We start from the raw sequence: 17,554 nt of genomic DNA, 5'->3' as shown, positions 1-17,554 counted from the left end.
ACTGATGTTGAAGCTGAAACTCCAATACTTTGGCCACCTAATGCGAAGAACTGACTCATCTGGAAAGACTCTGATACTGGGAAAGATTGAAGGCAGGAGGAAAAGGGGATGACAGATGATGAGATGGTTGGATGCCATCACTGACTCAACGGACATGAGTTTGAGTAAATTCCAGGAATTGGTGATAGACAGGGAGGCCTGACGCGCTGCAGTCCATGGGGTCACAAAGAGTCGGACACGACTGAGCAGCTGAACTGAACTAAACTGACAGTGCCTAAGGCCAACAATGCATTAGGAGTACACATACATGCTTTAATTTTAATTCTTTTAAAATCAAAAGAAAAAATAGACATAATAACTAATTACATTCATCTTTATATCAATGCAATTATAATTATATAATTCAAATATATTTATGGAAGAAAGGATGCATAAAGGCAAAATTTTCTTGGGCCCACAGAAGTTATAATAGTCCTTGAATTCTTCTGAGTCAGGGCAACCCTACATCCTCCTCCATCAGAACTTGTCCATTCTAGCTGGATGGGTAACACCCAGACCAGAGGTGACTATAGATTATTTATTTCAAACATGATTTATGGTGATAGTTGCATAACTCACTAAATCTACTAAAAACTGTTAAATGGTCACCCTTAATATAGGATGAATTTTATGATATGTAAAATATACCTCAATAAAAAATTTAAAGATATAGATTAAATAGGAAAAGTAGAAATACAAGTGTATCTAAAGGTACAAAAAGATTAATTTCAGATTATTATGCTTATTTGAATTCAAAAGTTTATCCATAAAAATGTGCTGCAATAAGGAGAGTTAAAATTTTATCTATCTTAAATATGAACATCTTAAAAGATGATGCTGTTAAAGTACTGCACTCAATATGTCAGCAAATTTGGAAAACTCAGCAGTGACCACAGGACTGTAAAAGGCCAGTTTTTATTACAATACCAAAGAAAGGCAATGCCAAAGCATATTCAAACTACCACATGATTGCGCTCATTTCACATGCTAGCAAAGAAATGCTCAAAATTCTCCAAGTCAGGCTTCAGCAGAACATGAACCAAGAATTTCCAGATGTACAAGCTAGATTTAGAAAAGGCAGAGGAACTAGAGATCAAACTGCCAACGTTTGTTGGATCACAGAAAAAGCCAGGGAATTTCAAAAAACATCTATTTCTGCTTCATTGACTAAACTAAAGCCTTTGCCTGTATGGTTCAAAACAACCATGGAAATCTTTCAGAGATGGGGATTCCATATCACCTTATCTGCCTCCTGAGAAACTTGTATGCAGAACAAGCAACAGTTACAATCAGACATCGAACAACGGACTGGTTCCACATTGGGAAGGGAGTACGTCAAGGCTGTATATTGTCACCCTGCTTATTTAACTTATATGTAGAGTACACCAAGTGAAATGCCGGGCTGGATAAATCACAAGCTAGAATCAAGACTGCCAGGAAAAATATCAACAACCTCATATATGCAGATGATGGCACTCTAATGGCAGAAATGAAGAGGAACTAAAGAGCCTCTTGATGAGGGTAAAAGAGGAGAGTGAAACAGCTGGCTTAAAACTCAACATTCAAAAAACTAAGATCATGGCATCTTGTCCCATCTCTTTATGGCAAATAGATCAGGAAAAAGTGGGAATAGTGGCAGATTTTATTTTCTTGGGCTCCAAAATCACTGTGGATGGTGATGGCAGCCACGAGATTAAAAGATTCTAGCTCCTTGGAAGAAAAGCTATGATACGCCTAGACAGCGTATTCAAAGGCAGAGACATCACTTTTCCAACAAAGGTCCATATATTCAAAGCTATGGCTTTTCCAGTCACCATGTATGGATGTGAGAGTTGGACCAAGAAGAAAGCTGAGCACTGAAGAACTGATAATTTCAAATTATGGTGCTGGAGAAGAGTATGAGACTCCCTTTGACAGCAAAGGGATTAAACTAGTCAATCCTAAAGGAAATCAACCCTGAATATTCATTGGAAGGGCTGATGCTGGAACTGAACCTCCAATACTGTGGCCACCTGATCGAGGAGCTAACTCATTGGAAAAGACCCTGATACTGGGAAAGACTGGAGGCAAGAGGAGAAGGGGACAACAGAGAATGAGATGGTTAGATGGCATCACTGATTCAATGGACATGAGTTTGAACAAACTCTGGGAGATAGTGAAGGACAAGGAAGGCTGGAGCGCTGTGGTCTAAGGGGTAGCAAAGAGTCGGACACGACTTAGTGAAGGAACAACAGAATATGAACAATATACAAATAAGGACGAAAAAGTGAATCAAAAATGCCAAAACATTCTATATGTGAAAATAATTACAGAAGTTTGGTGATAAAAAAAAAACTCATTGTAGTAGTAATTAGGGGAGCCTGGTTGCAATTAAGTACAGGAAGGATATTAAAACTTCCAAAAGATATTTCTCTAAGCCACAACAGAAGAATAAGAGCAACAGAATAATTGGAACCACATCCAAACCCACTTCCTTGTTATTTACCAATATCATCTAAAGAATACTGTCTAGATGCTGGCATTAGACAATCTTCAGTCGACAACTTTAAATCACATTAAAACTAAAAAAAAAAAAAAAATCAAAGAATTTTATGACATGGGTTAAAAGTTTATAGCCTTGAAACTACAAAAAAAATTGGTGCCCACTACAAACCACATCCCGGCAACTGTCATGTCTCAACAGTGAAATGGTTTTGTTGTGGTTGAGGCAATCATCTCTGAGTTAATTATTAGCTACTATTCAAATCAAGTGTAATTTGTCTATTGTACATTAGAGCACTCTTAAGAGAAGGGTACAAAATTTCATTTTTAGCAACTGATATTGAATGTTATAATCATTCATTTGTCATCCTATGCAATGCAATCAAAATGAGTAGAAAACTATGTTTATTACCACTGCATGAAATGGCAGTCATTTTTCAGGCAGCTGAAATTAAGTTCAAATGTTATCTGCTTAATGACAGTGAACATTTATATAAAAAGAGAAAATGAATACTTTTTTTTTGATGTGCTTTCCTATTATGCTACTTTGAAAAGTATCTAGAACTAGCACTTCCCATTTACATAAAGCAGATTTTAATCATTTTGTGGTTTGGTTTTGGGATCTAAAATAAGTCAATGTTATCTTAAATTGAAAGACTAAGTGAAGTTAGTCAAGATTTCTCCATTATGAAAAGATATAATAATTATGATAAAAAAATGTCAATAGCCATTTTTTTAATCTCAGCATATTTTTAACACTGGAAATACTTTTTCAATAGCCTAATAAAATTAATATTACTCATCAGCAGAATAGTTTCTAATATACAAAGAATTTTTCATATCCTTTGTTGCACCAGAACCTCAAAACAATCCAGTGTGTTAGCATGGTGAATAGTTTTTGATGAGCTGCCCATCATCCTCCTTTTGCATTCCAGTCCCCTATAATGAAAAGGACATCTTTTTTGGGTGTGAGTTCTAAAAGGTCTTGTAGGCCTTCATAGAACTGTTCAACTTCAGCTTCCTCAGCGTTAGTGGTTGGGGCATACACTTGGATCACCATGACATTCAATAGTTTGCCTTGGAAAAGAACAGAGATCATTCTGTCATTTTTGAGATTGCATCCAAGTACTGCATTTCGGACTCTTCTGTTGACCGTGATGGCTACTCCATTTCTTCTAAAGGATTCCTGCCCACAGTAGTAGATATAATGGTCATCTGAGTTAAATTCACCCATTCCAGTCCATTTTAGTTCACTGATTCCTAGAATGTCAATGTTCACTCTTGCTATCTCTTGTTTGACCACTTCCAATTTGCCTTGATTCATGGACCTAACATTCCAGGTTCCTATGCAATATTGCTCTTTACAGCATCGGACCTTGCTTCTATCACCAGTCACATCCACAGCTGGGTATTGTTTTTGCTTTGGCTCCATCCCTTCATTCTTTCTGCAGTTATTTCTCCACTGATCTCCAGTAGCATATTGGGCACCTACCGACCTGGGGAGCTCCTCTTTCAGTATCCTATCATTTTGTCTTTTCATACTGTTCGTGGGGTTAGAAAACTAAGATCATGGCATCTGGTCCCACCACTTCATGACAAATAGATGGGGAAGCAGTGGAAACAGTGGCAGACTTTATTTCTGGGGGCTCCAAAATCACTGCAGGTGATGATTGCAGCCATGAAATTAAAAGACACTTACTCCTTGGAAGGAAAGTTAAGACCAATCTAGATAGCATATTCAAAAGCAGAGACATTACTTTGCCAACAAAGGTCTGTCTAGTCAAGGCTATGGTTTTTCCAGTGGTCATGTATGGATGTGAGAGTTGGACTGTGAAGAAACCAGAGCACTGAAGAATTGATGCTTTTGAATTGTGGTGTTGGAGAAGACTCTTGAGAGTCCCTTGGACTGCAAGGAGATCCAATCAGTCCAGCTTGAAGGAGACCAGTCCTGGGTGTTCATTGGAAGGACTGATGCTGAAGCTGAAACTCCAGTACTTTGGCCACCTCATGTGAAGAGTTGACTCACTGGAAAAGACTCTGATGCTGAGAGGGATTGGGGGCAGGAGGAGAAGGGGACAACAGAGGATGAGATGGCTGGATGGCACCACCGACTCAATGGACATGAGTCTGAGTGAACTCGGGGAGCTGGTGATGGACAGGGAGGCCTAGCGTGCTGCGATTCATGGGGTCACAAAGAGTTAGACACGACTGAGCGACTGAACTGAACTGCCCATCATCCTTTTTCTCTTCCTCTGGCCAAAAAATAACCCCACTATTCTTTAAGGAAATCACCTCTCCCCAGTCACAGCAGTATGGTTTGGGTGGAGTTAACCTCATCCATTGTACCAGAAATGGCTTAAGCCAATTAGTATTCTTTATCTTTCAGGTCTCATTCATTGGTTCAGGAATACTCACTTAACTCAGCCACTGAATGGGCACTGTCTTGTGTTCTAGGACTTCTAGGCAAGGGCACTTCTTTTTTGTTCCATGGGAACTAATGAAAGATTCTGAAACTTTGCTGAGTGGCACAGTGGAAGGATGTAAGACCTGAAACAGAACTGATTTTTTTTTAAGATGTGGACTATTTTTAAAGCCTTTATTGACCTTGTTACAATGGTGGTTCTGTTTTATGTTTTGCTTTTTCGGCAGTGAGACACGTGGAATCTTAGCTCCCCAACCAGGGTCCCAACCTGCACCTCTAAGGCAAGGTCTTAACCACTGAACCACCAGGGAAGTCCTGACAACTGCTAACAACTTTAGTGCCACACAATGAAGGATGGAGAAAAAGCGAGGGAAAAGGCTGAGAGCACAGAATGAAAGCAGGAAAGTGAAGAAAGACAAGAAAAAACAGAGAAAAGAGATGCCTAAGTCAGAAGAAGAAGCCCTTATCAGAAGAAAAGAGAGAGTCCAGAGCCAAAGAATTAGGGTAGAGACACAGCATCAAAACAAAACAAACAAAAAAAGAGCTTAGGCTGTAGTGGGTTCAGAGAATGAATAGGCTCTTATCACCAACTGCACTACACTTCAGGAAGGCTTCAGCATAAATTATTACCTGCACGTCACCGCCTTCAGAAACTCTCTGATACTGCTCACAGCTCAGAGGTTATTCTTAAGTGGCAACAGCGGCAAGGATTCAAGGAAACATGGCCATTGGTTGAAAAGACCTAACAGAATTTACAGATAGAGAAATAGAAGTCTTAAAAAGTTAAAATCTAAATTCTGAAGCATGACATATAAGGTCCAACCACATTCTGTAACCCTGTCAGGGCACCACAGCGAACTATCTATACCTCCAACTTTTCCATCCAACTTGGTTGCCTCTTCTAGTAAACCCTGAACAGCAGCATTGCCTTCCCCTCCAACCTTTGGAGCACAGAGGCTGGGACACAGTGACTGTTCAGTGAACTAGAGCTGAAACAAAAAAATCCCATCATCCCATGACTCTACTATTTTTCTGAAAATTCTCATATTTCAACAAAAGCACTTATCCATAACATTAAATTCCATGACAGTTGTCACTCACAGGATCTAAACATGATTAGATATTGATGCAGAAGGGCCTACTTGGTTGCACTGTCTTACTGCAGCTCTTGGCAGGCTTTGGGGAAGTAGGGGCAGTCTCACTATTTGTTTCCTTATTACTGAGTGTTCTTCTGCTTCCCCTGCCTCTTACTCAATTTGCTTTCTCTTTAGCTTCACCAAAGGAAAGCTGAAGTTTGCCTGTCTCTCAGTGCCAAAGCTTTTCCTTCATTAAGCAGGGACAAGAGAACCAGTCAGGATGTCAGAAACCAGAGGTCTTGCTGTGACTCAGCTGCTCAAACAGGTCAACTTCTCTTAGCCTCAGTTTTCTTATAAGTGAAATGAAAATAGAAATTCCTCATCTACCTCTCTCCCTCAAATGATGATTATGAGGGTTCAATAAAATAATATGTGTGCAAGTGCAAAGCCCTAAAATAAGACATAATAGATTTTTATTGTTAAAGGGTAGTTAATGACATTGGCCAAGTTATGAAAACAAAATAAGTGTCCATCAATGAATCTCACTTATATGTGGAATCTAAATTTTTTTTTAATTTTTATTTTAAAAACTACCAAAGTCATATATATATATTGATGGTTGAAGTGAGGGACAGGGGGTGTGCAAAATGGGTGAAGGGGGTCAAAAGGCATAAACTTGCAATAATAAAATTTTAAAGTTAAGGAGACATAAAATACAGCATGGTGACTCTATATTGCACATTTGAAAGTTGCTAAGAGTATATCTTAAAAGCTATCACAAGAAAAATATATTTGTAACTTTATATAGTGATGGAAGCTAACTAGACTTATTATGATGACCCTTTCACAATATATACAAATACCAGATCATCATGTTTACACTGAAACTAATATAATGTTCTATGTCAATTATAAACAGATAGCTAATGAGTCTTAAATACACTAGTGATTTTAGCAACCTCTGACTGGGTTACCTGTAACACAATAGGCTAAATCACTGCTATTGGATTCACCAAAAGCAAATCATTTCATCATTAGTTGTTTATCAAGTACTTATCCTAAGTCAATCGTTCACTACTTTTTTCTAATTTTCCCTAGCAAATCTAAGGGATATGAGGCATATCCGCTGGTAACAGTGGTTCTCTGACTTATCTCCAAAGATTGGTAGACCTGCTATTTGACAAATACTTGGGCTTTGAAGAGGCCATAAACATAAATAAAAACGAACATTACTCCTGCACACATGGAACTTACAGCCTCAGGGAGCAATGCAAACAACAAATTTAGACACACACTCTAAGTATGCATGAGTCTGTACTTACTGTACTCTCACTTTGAAACAGCCCCACCAGTGACTTCACCCACCTTCATTCCCACCCCCAGGGAAGCACACACCTCCAGATTGTGAATCACTGTGTTAGGTGTCAAAAGAGAATTAAACTCTATAATACTCTACAAGAAATTTTTTTCCCAAGTTAAGAATTGACATACTATAAGAAAAGCAGTCCAAGTAAAGATTAGGAGACCTAGGTAGAACCTCAAATACAGAACTGGCTGCATAATTTGTGAGTACCGAGGCAAAATGAAAAATGTAGGGCCTCTCATTCGAAACTATTACAGATAGCTAGTGAGCTCGGAGAAGGCAATGACACCCCACTCCAGTTCTCTTGCCTGGAAAATCCCATGGACGGAGGAGCCTGAAAGGCTGCAGTCCGTAGGGTCGCTAAGAGTTGGACACAACTGAGCGACTTCACTTTCACCTTTCACTTTTATGCATTGGAGAAGGAAATGGCAACCCACTCCAGTGTTCTTGCCTGGAGAATCCCAGGGACAGGGGAGCCTGGTGGGCTGCCGTCTATGGGGTCGCACAGAGTCGGACACGACTGAAGCGACTTAGCAGCAGCAGCAGCAGCAGCAGTGAAAAGCTGCTGTGCAGCACAGGGAGCTCAGCTCAGTGTTCTGTGAGTATATATATACACACACATATAGCTGATTCACTTTGTTGTATAGCAGAAACTAACACAACATTATGAAGCAATTATATTTCAATTTTAAAAATTATTAAGAATCTCAAGGCAGTGACAGCAGAGCATTTAAATTAAGCCCAGTGCCTTCTGTGACTGCATAGGTCACAAACTCATGAAACCTTCATAGATTCCATATTTACTGGGTGTGCAGTTTTTATGCAGTGACTTAACCTATTTCAGGTTCCTTGCAGCTATAAAATTAAGGGAAGGAAGAAAAGACTTTCAATTTCACTCCATACCTAACCTCTGCCTCTCTGTTAAGGAGATAGATCATTTATTTGGAGAGAGTTCTTTCACCCTTTTATATAACCATTAAAACTCTGACTGTAACTCAAAGCTAGGAATGAAAACCCATTAATAGTATTTATCTTCAACCATATTAATGTTTCTTGCCTCTATATACCACCTTAATTTTGTCTAAAAGAAAATAAAAAGTCTCCAAAAGAGAGTTCCAAGTTTACTATTTTCCCATGTATGCCATTTAAATCTGAAATTCCCAACAGAGGTTTCTACAAAGTATTTTTTCCTTCACTAAAATTCTCCTCAAACAAATTAGATATTTTCTTTTTTTCCTCTCCCTGAAAAATTATTCAGAAGCAACCTCCACATACGGTACAACATCTAGGTCTCATCCAGTGAAAAGTAGGCAAAATGTCAATTTGAAAGTGAGTTAAATAACCCTTTTATTCAACCTGCTTAGTGCTTAGCGTTTGGCATAACATAACTGACAGCAATACAAACCAAGTGCTCTTAATCTGGAGCTTATGGAAAGAATTTGGGGAAGTAATTAACTTGAATGGAAAAAATTATACCTTTATTTTCAATAACCTCTAAATTAAATTTAGCATTTTATTCCATTATGAACGTAAGCAACAAACCACAGGAGTATGTTGTTGTTGTTGTTCAATTGCTCAGTCATGTCCGACTCTTTGTGACCCCATGGACTGCAGCACACCAAGCTTTCCTGTCCTTCACCATCTCCCGGAGCTTGCTCAAATCATGTCCATTGAGTCAGTGATGCCATCCAACCAACTTATCCTCTGTCATCCCTTTCTCCTCCTGCCTTCACTCTTTCCCAGCATCAGGGTCTTTTCTAATGGGTCAGGTCTTCATATCAGGTGGCCAAAGTGTTGGAGCTTCAGCTTCAGCACCAGTCCTTCCAATGAATAGTCAGGACTGATTTCCTTTAGAATTGACTAGTTTGATCTCCTTGCAGTGCAAGGGACTCTCAGTGTTCTTCTCCAACACCACAATTCAAAAGCATCAATTCTTTGGCGCTCAGGCTTCTTTAGGGTTCAACTTTCATGTCCATACATGACAACTGGAAAAACCACAGCTTTGAATATATGAACCTTTGTTGGTAAATTTAGCATTTTATTCCATTATCAACATGGGCAACAAACCACAGGAGTATGAGCAGTGCCTAAGTATGACTTGATTACCAGTAAATATTAAGCATATTTTCTTATCATATGATAGTTACTTCAGTCACTACTTTAAAACCGCAATGGTTACTGAATCCTCTATTTTAATATATTATATAAATATAATATTATATTATATTTTAATATAATATAAATATTGTTATTATATTATTATTATATTATATAAATATAATATTACAACCTAGATAGTATATTCAAAAGCAGAGACATTACTTTGCCGACTAAGGTCCGTCTAGTCAAGGCTATGGTTTTTCCAGTAGTCATGTATGGATGTGAGCGTTGGACTGTGAAGAAGGCTGAGCACCGAAGAATTGATGCATTTGAACTGTGGTGTTGGAGAAGACTCTTGAGGATCCCTTGGACTGCAAGGAGATCCAACCAGTCCATTCGGAAGGAGATCAACCCTGGGATTTCTTTGGAAGGAATGATGCTAAAGCTGAAACTCCAGTACTTTGGCCACCTCATGCGAAGAGTTGACTCATTGGAAAAGACTCTGATGCTGGGAGAGATTGGGGGCAGAAGAAGAGGGGATGACCCAGGATGAGATGCCTGGATGGCATCACGGACTCGAAGAACATGAGTCTGAGTGAACTCCGGGAGTTGGTGATGGATAGGGAGGCCTGGAGTGCTGCAATTCATGGGGTTGCAAAGAGTTGGACACGACTGAGTAACTGAACTGAACTGAATATAATATTATTTATATATTATATAATATATTATATGAATGTTATATTTTAATATAATATAATATATATTCTATTTTAATGTATTAATGAAAAATCGTATGTACTATTATAACACAATTTGGCTTTTACATTGAAATAACTGTATTTCAATATAATTGGCTTCCTTTGTAATTCTAAACATCTCATTCTATGCCTTCAAAAACATAATTCTGAGAAAAGGTCTATAGACTTTACCAGACTACCTAAATGGTCTATGGCACAAAAAAGATGACAACTGCATTTCTGTCTCAAAAACAGTAACAGACCTAATAAAAACAGTCTTTAGAATTCTGGTTCAACAGCAATATCTACATTATAACAAAATTTTTGTGGTCCACTTATTTTAATATTACAACATCAAGGACACAAAAACAGAACAGCTTTTGCTTTTTATTTTGGGGGGGGGAGGAGCAGTTCCTCTTGTTTTGTTGTTTGTTTTTGCACATGACCATAGGATTTGATATGAAAACGTATAACACAGATACATGTTTTTACTCCATTATCTGAAATGTTATTTGGATTGGTACCTGGGATGACAGTAGGTTACAATCAATGAACAGTCCTTTTCCGGTTTTATATCTTTGTATCAATCCAGTCATAATGGCTCCATAGGCATAAAGGCCAGTGGCAAGATCAGTCATGGCCACTCCTGGACGAACTGGATCTCCATCCTGATTTGAGGGTTGGGTTAAGGAAAACACAAATTGAAAATTAAAACCATCATATAAGTTCACAAATATTCTAAGGTCAAATAAAAGAAAGAATTGTATATCGTGTGCTGCTGCTGCTGCTGCTGCTAAGTCGCTTCAGTCGTGCCCGACTCTGTGCGACCCCATAGCAGCTCACCAGGCTCCCCCATCCCTGGGATTCTCCAGGCAAGAACACTGGAGTGGGTTGCCATTTCCCTCTGCAATGCATGAAAGTGAAAAGTGAAAGTGAGGTCGCTCAGTCGTGTCCGACTCTCAGCGACCCCATGGACTGCAGCCCACCAGGCTCCCCCGTCCCTGGGATTCTCCAGGCAAGAACACTGGAGTGGGTTGCCATTTCCCTCTCCAATGCATGAAAGTGAAAAGTGAAAGTGAGCTCGCTCAGTCATGTCTGACTCTCAGCGACCCCATGGACTGCAGCCCACCAGGCTCCCCCATCCATGGGACTTTCCAGGCAAGAGCACTGGAGTGGGGTGCCATTGCCTTCTCCATGTGCACATACACACAAAAGAAATGCAACAAACTGCTGTTGTGGATATCTGTTGGTGGCAAGAATGTATTTATATTTACTATATATTTATCATATTTTTCAACCTACCCCCTACCAACCCAACTAAACAAAACCAAATGAAATAAAAGCTTCCCACTGTAAAATATATTAAGAGGGAACTTCAGACATGCTTTTGAAACATTTTATTACATTTGGTTTTGTTTAGTTTGGTTGGTAGAGGGTGGGTTGAGAAATATGATAAATAGACTGTAAATATATTACTTATAATTTCAAGGATTCAAGCAATCAAAAGGCACAGGAGAAGCAGAAGGAGCTTCTAGACATTAAGAGAAGCCCTCACAATGACACAATATTTAAGTAAAGTTTTAATACTTATTAATGTCTTCAATTTATGTCAGTGTTAGTTGACAATCCAATCCTTGACCCATATGTAAAGATATCAGAATAGTACCAGGCAAAAGATGCTTGCTCTGTGGAAGAAAAGCTATGATAATCATGAAAGTGAAAGTCACTCAGTCATGTCCGACTCTTTGCTACCCCATGGTTTACACAGTCCAGGGAATTCGGCAGGCCAGAATACTAGAGGGGGAAGCAATTCCCCTCTCCAGGGGATCTTCCCAACACAGGGATCAAACCCAGGTCTCCTGAATTGCAGGTGGATTCTTTACCAGCTGAGCCACCAGGGAAGCCCTAGAAAGTGAAGTTGCTCAGTCGTGTCCAACTCTTTGCGACCCGTGGACGGTAGCCCACCAAGCTCCTCCGTCCATGGGATTCTCCAGGCAAGAATACTGGAGTGAGTTGCCATTTCCCAGAGAGCACATTAAAAAGCAGACAGTACTTTGACAACAAAGGCCCATCTGGTCAAAGCTATGGTTTCTCCAGTGGTCATGTACGGGTGCGAGAAAAGTGAAAGGAAAAGTGGCTCAGTCGTATCCCACCCTTTGCGACCCCATGGACTCCATGGGTGTAAGAGCTGGACCATAAAGAAGGCTGGACACCAAAACATTGACGCTCTTGAGCTGTGGTGCTGGAGAAGACTCTTGAGAGTCCCTTGGACTGCAAGGAGATCCAACCAGTCCATCCTAAAGGAAATCAATCCTGACTATTCATTGGAAGGACTGATGCTGAAGCTCGAGTACTCTGACCACCTGATGCAAAGATCTGACCCATTAGAAAGGACCCTGATGCTGGGAAAAATTGAAGGCAGGAGGAGAAGGGGATGACAGAGGATGAGATGGTTGGATGGCATCACTGACTCAATGGACAGGAGTTTGAGCAAACCCAGGAGATGGTGAAGGACAGGGAAGCCTAGCATACTGCAGTCCATGGGTTCGCAAAGAGCTGGACATGACTGAGTCACTGAACAACAAGGCAAATAGGAAGTACCCATAAAAATTAGCTATCAAATTTTTTATCAACATTATTATTAATCATTGTTGAATCAGTTTCTATTTTTTACTACCTTGAATTATGCTAACTCTTTCATTGCACATAATGCCTATAAAATCTACATTTCACAGTTCACCTGGTTGACACAATCATTCATTCACCTCCTTATTCATTAATTCCAGCTGTTGTTCAGTCATTTTCAGAAGCTAATTTTTCCTTTTCTGAAGTCTATACACAAACTATGCTAACCATCTTACAAGACAGCTGAATAGGTCAAAAGCAAGTAAGTGAGACTAAATGGCAACCCACTCCAGTATTCTTGCTTGGGAAATCCCATGGATAGAGGAGCCTGATGGCCTACAGTCTGTGGGGTTGCAAAAGAGTCAGACACAACTTAGTTAATAAACAACAATTTTCTTCCCCTGCTTCTCAACACAATTTCAAGGAAGATAGTGCCACAAAAATTGGAAATTTCTCGGAATCTTCTATTATTACTGGCAAAACTTATAATGGCATGAATCCATAAATTTAAAATTAATACCATCATTTGGATTTAAGACTTTAATATATTAAACATGAGAGGTGAGTTCAAACTTAAGTTTATAGACATCACCTGCTTTCTCACAATAATATTAATATAATCACATTTTCCCTGCCATACTTTTCAGACAAATAGGGACAAATAAGAAAATAAATCTTTTATATTATATTTTAAATTTCCTGAAAAGCAAAGACTATACCTAATATTCTAAAAACATCATTACATTATCCAGCATAATAGTGAGATGTTTGACCATTAAATAAACATTGTCATCCATATATTAGAAACAAAATTGCCACTGTTGAAAAATGACAATTTGTGCCAAATGAAATACTAATTTAAAGAGGCTTGCTCTCTGTGAAGACCTAGGGTGGTGGGATGGAGGGGAGGGAGGTGCAAGAAGGAGGGGATATATGTACACATACAGCTGATTCACATTGTTGTACAGCAGAAACTAAAACAACATTGTAAAGCAATGATAATCCAATTTTCTTTAAAGAGTTTTGTTTTTAAGTAAAGAAACTTGCTGACACTTTTTAGATTCAAAGATATGAATAGGCTGAAAATAAAAGCATGGTAATGAATATATCATGCAAACAGCACACATAAGAATGTTGGAGTGACTGTATGAATATCAGACTAAACAGGCTCAAAAGAAACAAAAAGAAAGCTACCAGAGAAAAACAGAGAGATTTTATAATGAAAACAGGATCAATGCATGAGGAAGTATAGCAAAAGCATACATGCACCCCAAAACTGAACCACCAGAATACAGAAAGCAAAAGTGACAGATCAGAAGAGAGAAATCAACCCTTCAGGAACACTAGTAGGGATGTCAAAACTGAAATATGAATAGTGAACAATGCAACTAGACAGAGGATTAGAAAGAGAAATAAAAATTTTAAACAACACTATAAACCAAGTATATCTAATAGATATAAAATGCACATTCTCAAGTGCACATGGAACATTCTCTAGGTCTCTCTACAGACCATATCCTAGACCATAAGACAAGCTAAAATAAATTTTAAGTGAGTGAGTTCATACAAAATATGTTCTCAGATCACAATGAAATGAATTTAGAGTAAATAACATGCATATTTGAGAAACTCAAAACTATGTGGACAGTAAACAATGTATTCCCAAAACACCAGTAACAGAGGAAATCATATAAGAAATTAGAAAATACTTCAAGATAATGAAAATAAAGGCACAACATAACAGTATTTCTGGATGCAGCTAAAGCAGTATTTGAAGGAAATTTAGAATTGTAAATACCAATTTAAAAAAGGAAGAAAGATCTCAAATCGGTTACCTAGTTTTCTAATTTAAGATATCAGAAAAAGAAGAGCAAACTGAACTAAAGCAAGCAAAAGGAAGGAAATAATACACATTTGAACAAAACTAATGAAATGCAGAATAGAATCCTAACAGAGAAAATCAACAAAATGAACAGTTGGCTCTTTGAAAAGATCAGTAAAACTGATGAACTTTTAGCTGAATCGTCCAGGAAAAAAGGAGACTATTCAAATTACTAACATCAGGAATGGAAGAAGGACATCACTAACAACTTGCAGAAATAAAAAGTATTATATGGAAATAAAATGAAAAATTATACACTGACAATTTTGATAACCTAGATGAAATGGACAAACTCCTAAAAAGATACAAACTACTGAAACTAAAGAGTAAATAGAAAAAAAGGGGAGCAATCCTGAATATTCACTGGAAGGACTGATGCTAAAGCTGCAGCCCCAATACTCTGGCCACCTGATATGAAGAGTCAACTCATAGGAAAAGATCCTGATACTGGGAAAAACTGAAGGCAAAAGGAAAATGAGGCAGCAGTGGATGAGATGGTTAGATAGTATCACTGACTCAATGGACATGAATCTGAGCAAACTCAGGGATATGGTGAAGGACAGGGAAGCCTGGCAGGTTTGCAGTCAACGGGGTCGCAAAGAGGTGGACACAACTTAGCGACTGAACTACAACAGTCAACATAAGCATAAGATAAAACTCAAAACCCTTCATAAGAAAATATTCAACACCAACACACTAGGAATAGAAGAAGATTCTTCAAGCCCTTAAAGGGTAAATGTGAAGAAAAGTTAAAATCATAGTTAAAGGTGAAAGACTGAATGTTTGTCCTCATTAGGAACAAGACAAGGATGTCTGCTCTCATAGCTTCAACTAAACATTATGCTGTAGGTTTTAACCAGTGCAGTTAGGGAAGAAAAAGAAAAAAAGAAAAAAAAAAGACTGGAAAGAAAGAAAGAAAACTAACTTTATTTGCAGGTGACATACTTATTTATACAGAAAATCCAAAGGAAGCCACTAAGAAAATTCTTAGAACAAATAAGTGAGTTTAGCAAGTTTGCAAGATACAAGGCACCATAGAGAAATTAATATTTTTTATACACAGTAAAGAATAAATAAACCAAAAATGGAATTAAGAAGCAATTTCACTTATAATAGCATCAAGAAAAATAAAATATGAATACATTTAACAAAAAAAATACAAACATATTCTGAAAGCTACAAAATATGGTTGAAAGAAATTAAAGAAGATCTAAATAAATGGAAAGACACCTCACTGTCATGATTCAAAAGATTCAAAATTGTTAATATTGTACTATTCCTCAAATTGATCTACAGATTTAGTACAATTTCACCTATCAAAATCCTAGGTGTCTTAGAAAGTAATTAATATGGAAATTTCAGGGACAAAGAATAACCGAAACAATCTAGAGAAAGAAGAACAAAGTTGGAGGACACATGCTTCCCATTTTAAAACTTACTACAAAACAAGATGGCATGGATGGCATAGGCAGAAGCACAGACAATGGAAATTCTCACCTTCGATTTTGACAAGCATACAGTCCTCAAACAGTGGGTAAAAGAATGAAGTTGGACTCCCTCCTCTCACTACGTATGAAGTGAAAGTGAAAGTTGCTCAGTCGTGTCCAACTCTTTGCGACCCCATGAACTAGACAGTCCTTGGAATTCTCCAGGCCAGAATACTAGAGTGAGTACCCTTTCCCTTCTCCAGGGGGTCTTCCTAACCCAGGGATCGAACCCAGGTCTCCTGCAGTACAGGCGGACTCTTTACCAACTGAGCTATTAGGAAAGCCCCACTATATATAAAATTAATTCTAAATGGACAATAGGCTTAAACATATAAGCTAAAACAATTTTTTTAAAAAAAGAATATAGCAGTAAATCCTCATGATTTTCAATTTGGCACTGATTTCTTAGATATGACACCTATTTGGTTCAGCTGGGTTGGGAAGATCCCCTGGAAAAGGGAAAGGCTACCCACTCCAGTATTCTAGCCTGGAGAGTTCACAAACAGTCGGGACACGACTGAGCAACTTTCACTCACTCAATGGCAACAAAAGAAAAAAAGATAAATGGTACATGATGAAAATAAGAGTCACATGTGTTTCAAAGTAAACAATCAAAGAAATGAACAGATTAAAAAATGGGGGAAATTTTTTGCAACTCGCATATCTGGTAAGAAACTTATAAACAGAATTTATAAAGAATATTTATAACTCAGTAAGAAGACAAAGTAGAAGCGTTAGTAGCTCAGTTGTGTCCAACTCTTTGTGACCCCATGGATTGTAGCCTGCCAGGCTCCTCTGTCTGTGGAATTGTCCAGGCAAGAATACTGCAGTGGGATGCCTTTCCCTTCTCCAGGGAATCTTCTTGATCCAAGGATCCAACCCAAGTCTCCTGCATTGCAGCCAGATTCTTTACCATCTGAGTCACCAGGGAAGCCCCAATATGAAGACAATCATTTTTCAAATGGGGAAAGAATTGAATAGACATTTCTCCAAAGAAGATCTACAAATGGTCATTAAATGTATGAAAAGATGTTCAGCATCATTAGCCATCAGGGAAATGCAAATGAAAACCACTACGAGCTTACAACTCAACAATAAAAAGACAATCCAACTGAAAAATTAGCGGAGGGTTTCAATGCACATTTCTCCAAAGAAGATATACCAATGACAAATAAGCACATTGAAAGATACTCAATATCATTAGCCACCAGGGAAATGCAAATCAGAACCACAATGAGTGGGACTTCCCTGGTGGTCCACTGGCTAAGACTCTGCCCTCCCAATGCAGGGGGGAAGGTTTAATCCCTAGTCAGGGAACTAAATCCCACATGCCACAACTAAA

The 17,554-nt window shown here is 38.4% G+C and overlaps 1 protein-coding gene across 3 annotated transcripts in view; it reads right to left on the bottom strand.

Moving 5' to 3' along the window:
• Positions 1-17,554, bottom strand: part of SUGCT (succinyl-CoA:glutarate-CoA transferase) — a 777,817-nt gene that overhangs the window by 661,372 nt on the left and 98,891 nt on the right. For 2 of the 3 annotated variants that reach the window (XM_005679346.3, XM_018046996.1), the window contains exon 8: positions 10,743-10,886. The exons of the other annotated variant lie outside the window; for it this stretch is intronic. In XM_005679346.3, coding sequence (XP_005679403.1) covers positions 10,743-10,886 — 144 coding nt within the window. The remainder of the gene's footprint in view (positions 1-10,742; positions 10,887-17,554) is intronic. 3 annotated transcript variants of the gene reach the window in all.

The sequence above is a fragment of the Capra hircus genome, chromosome 4, assembly GCF_001704415.2.
Source record: "Capra hircus breed San Clemente chromosome 4, ASM170441v1, whole genome shotgun sequence".
Taxonomy (NCBI): domain Eukaryota; kingdom Metazoa; phylum Chordata; class Mammalia; order Artiodactyla; family Bovidae; genus Capra; species Capra hircus.
This window is presented reverse-complemented; position numbering and strand designations above follow the sequence as displayed.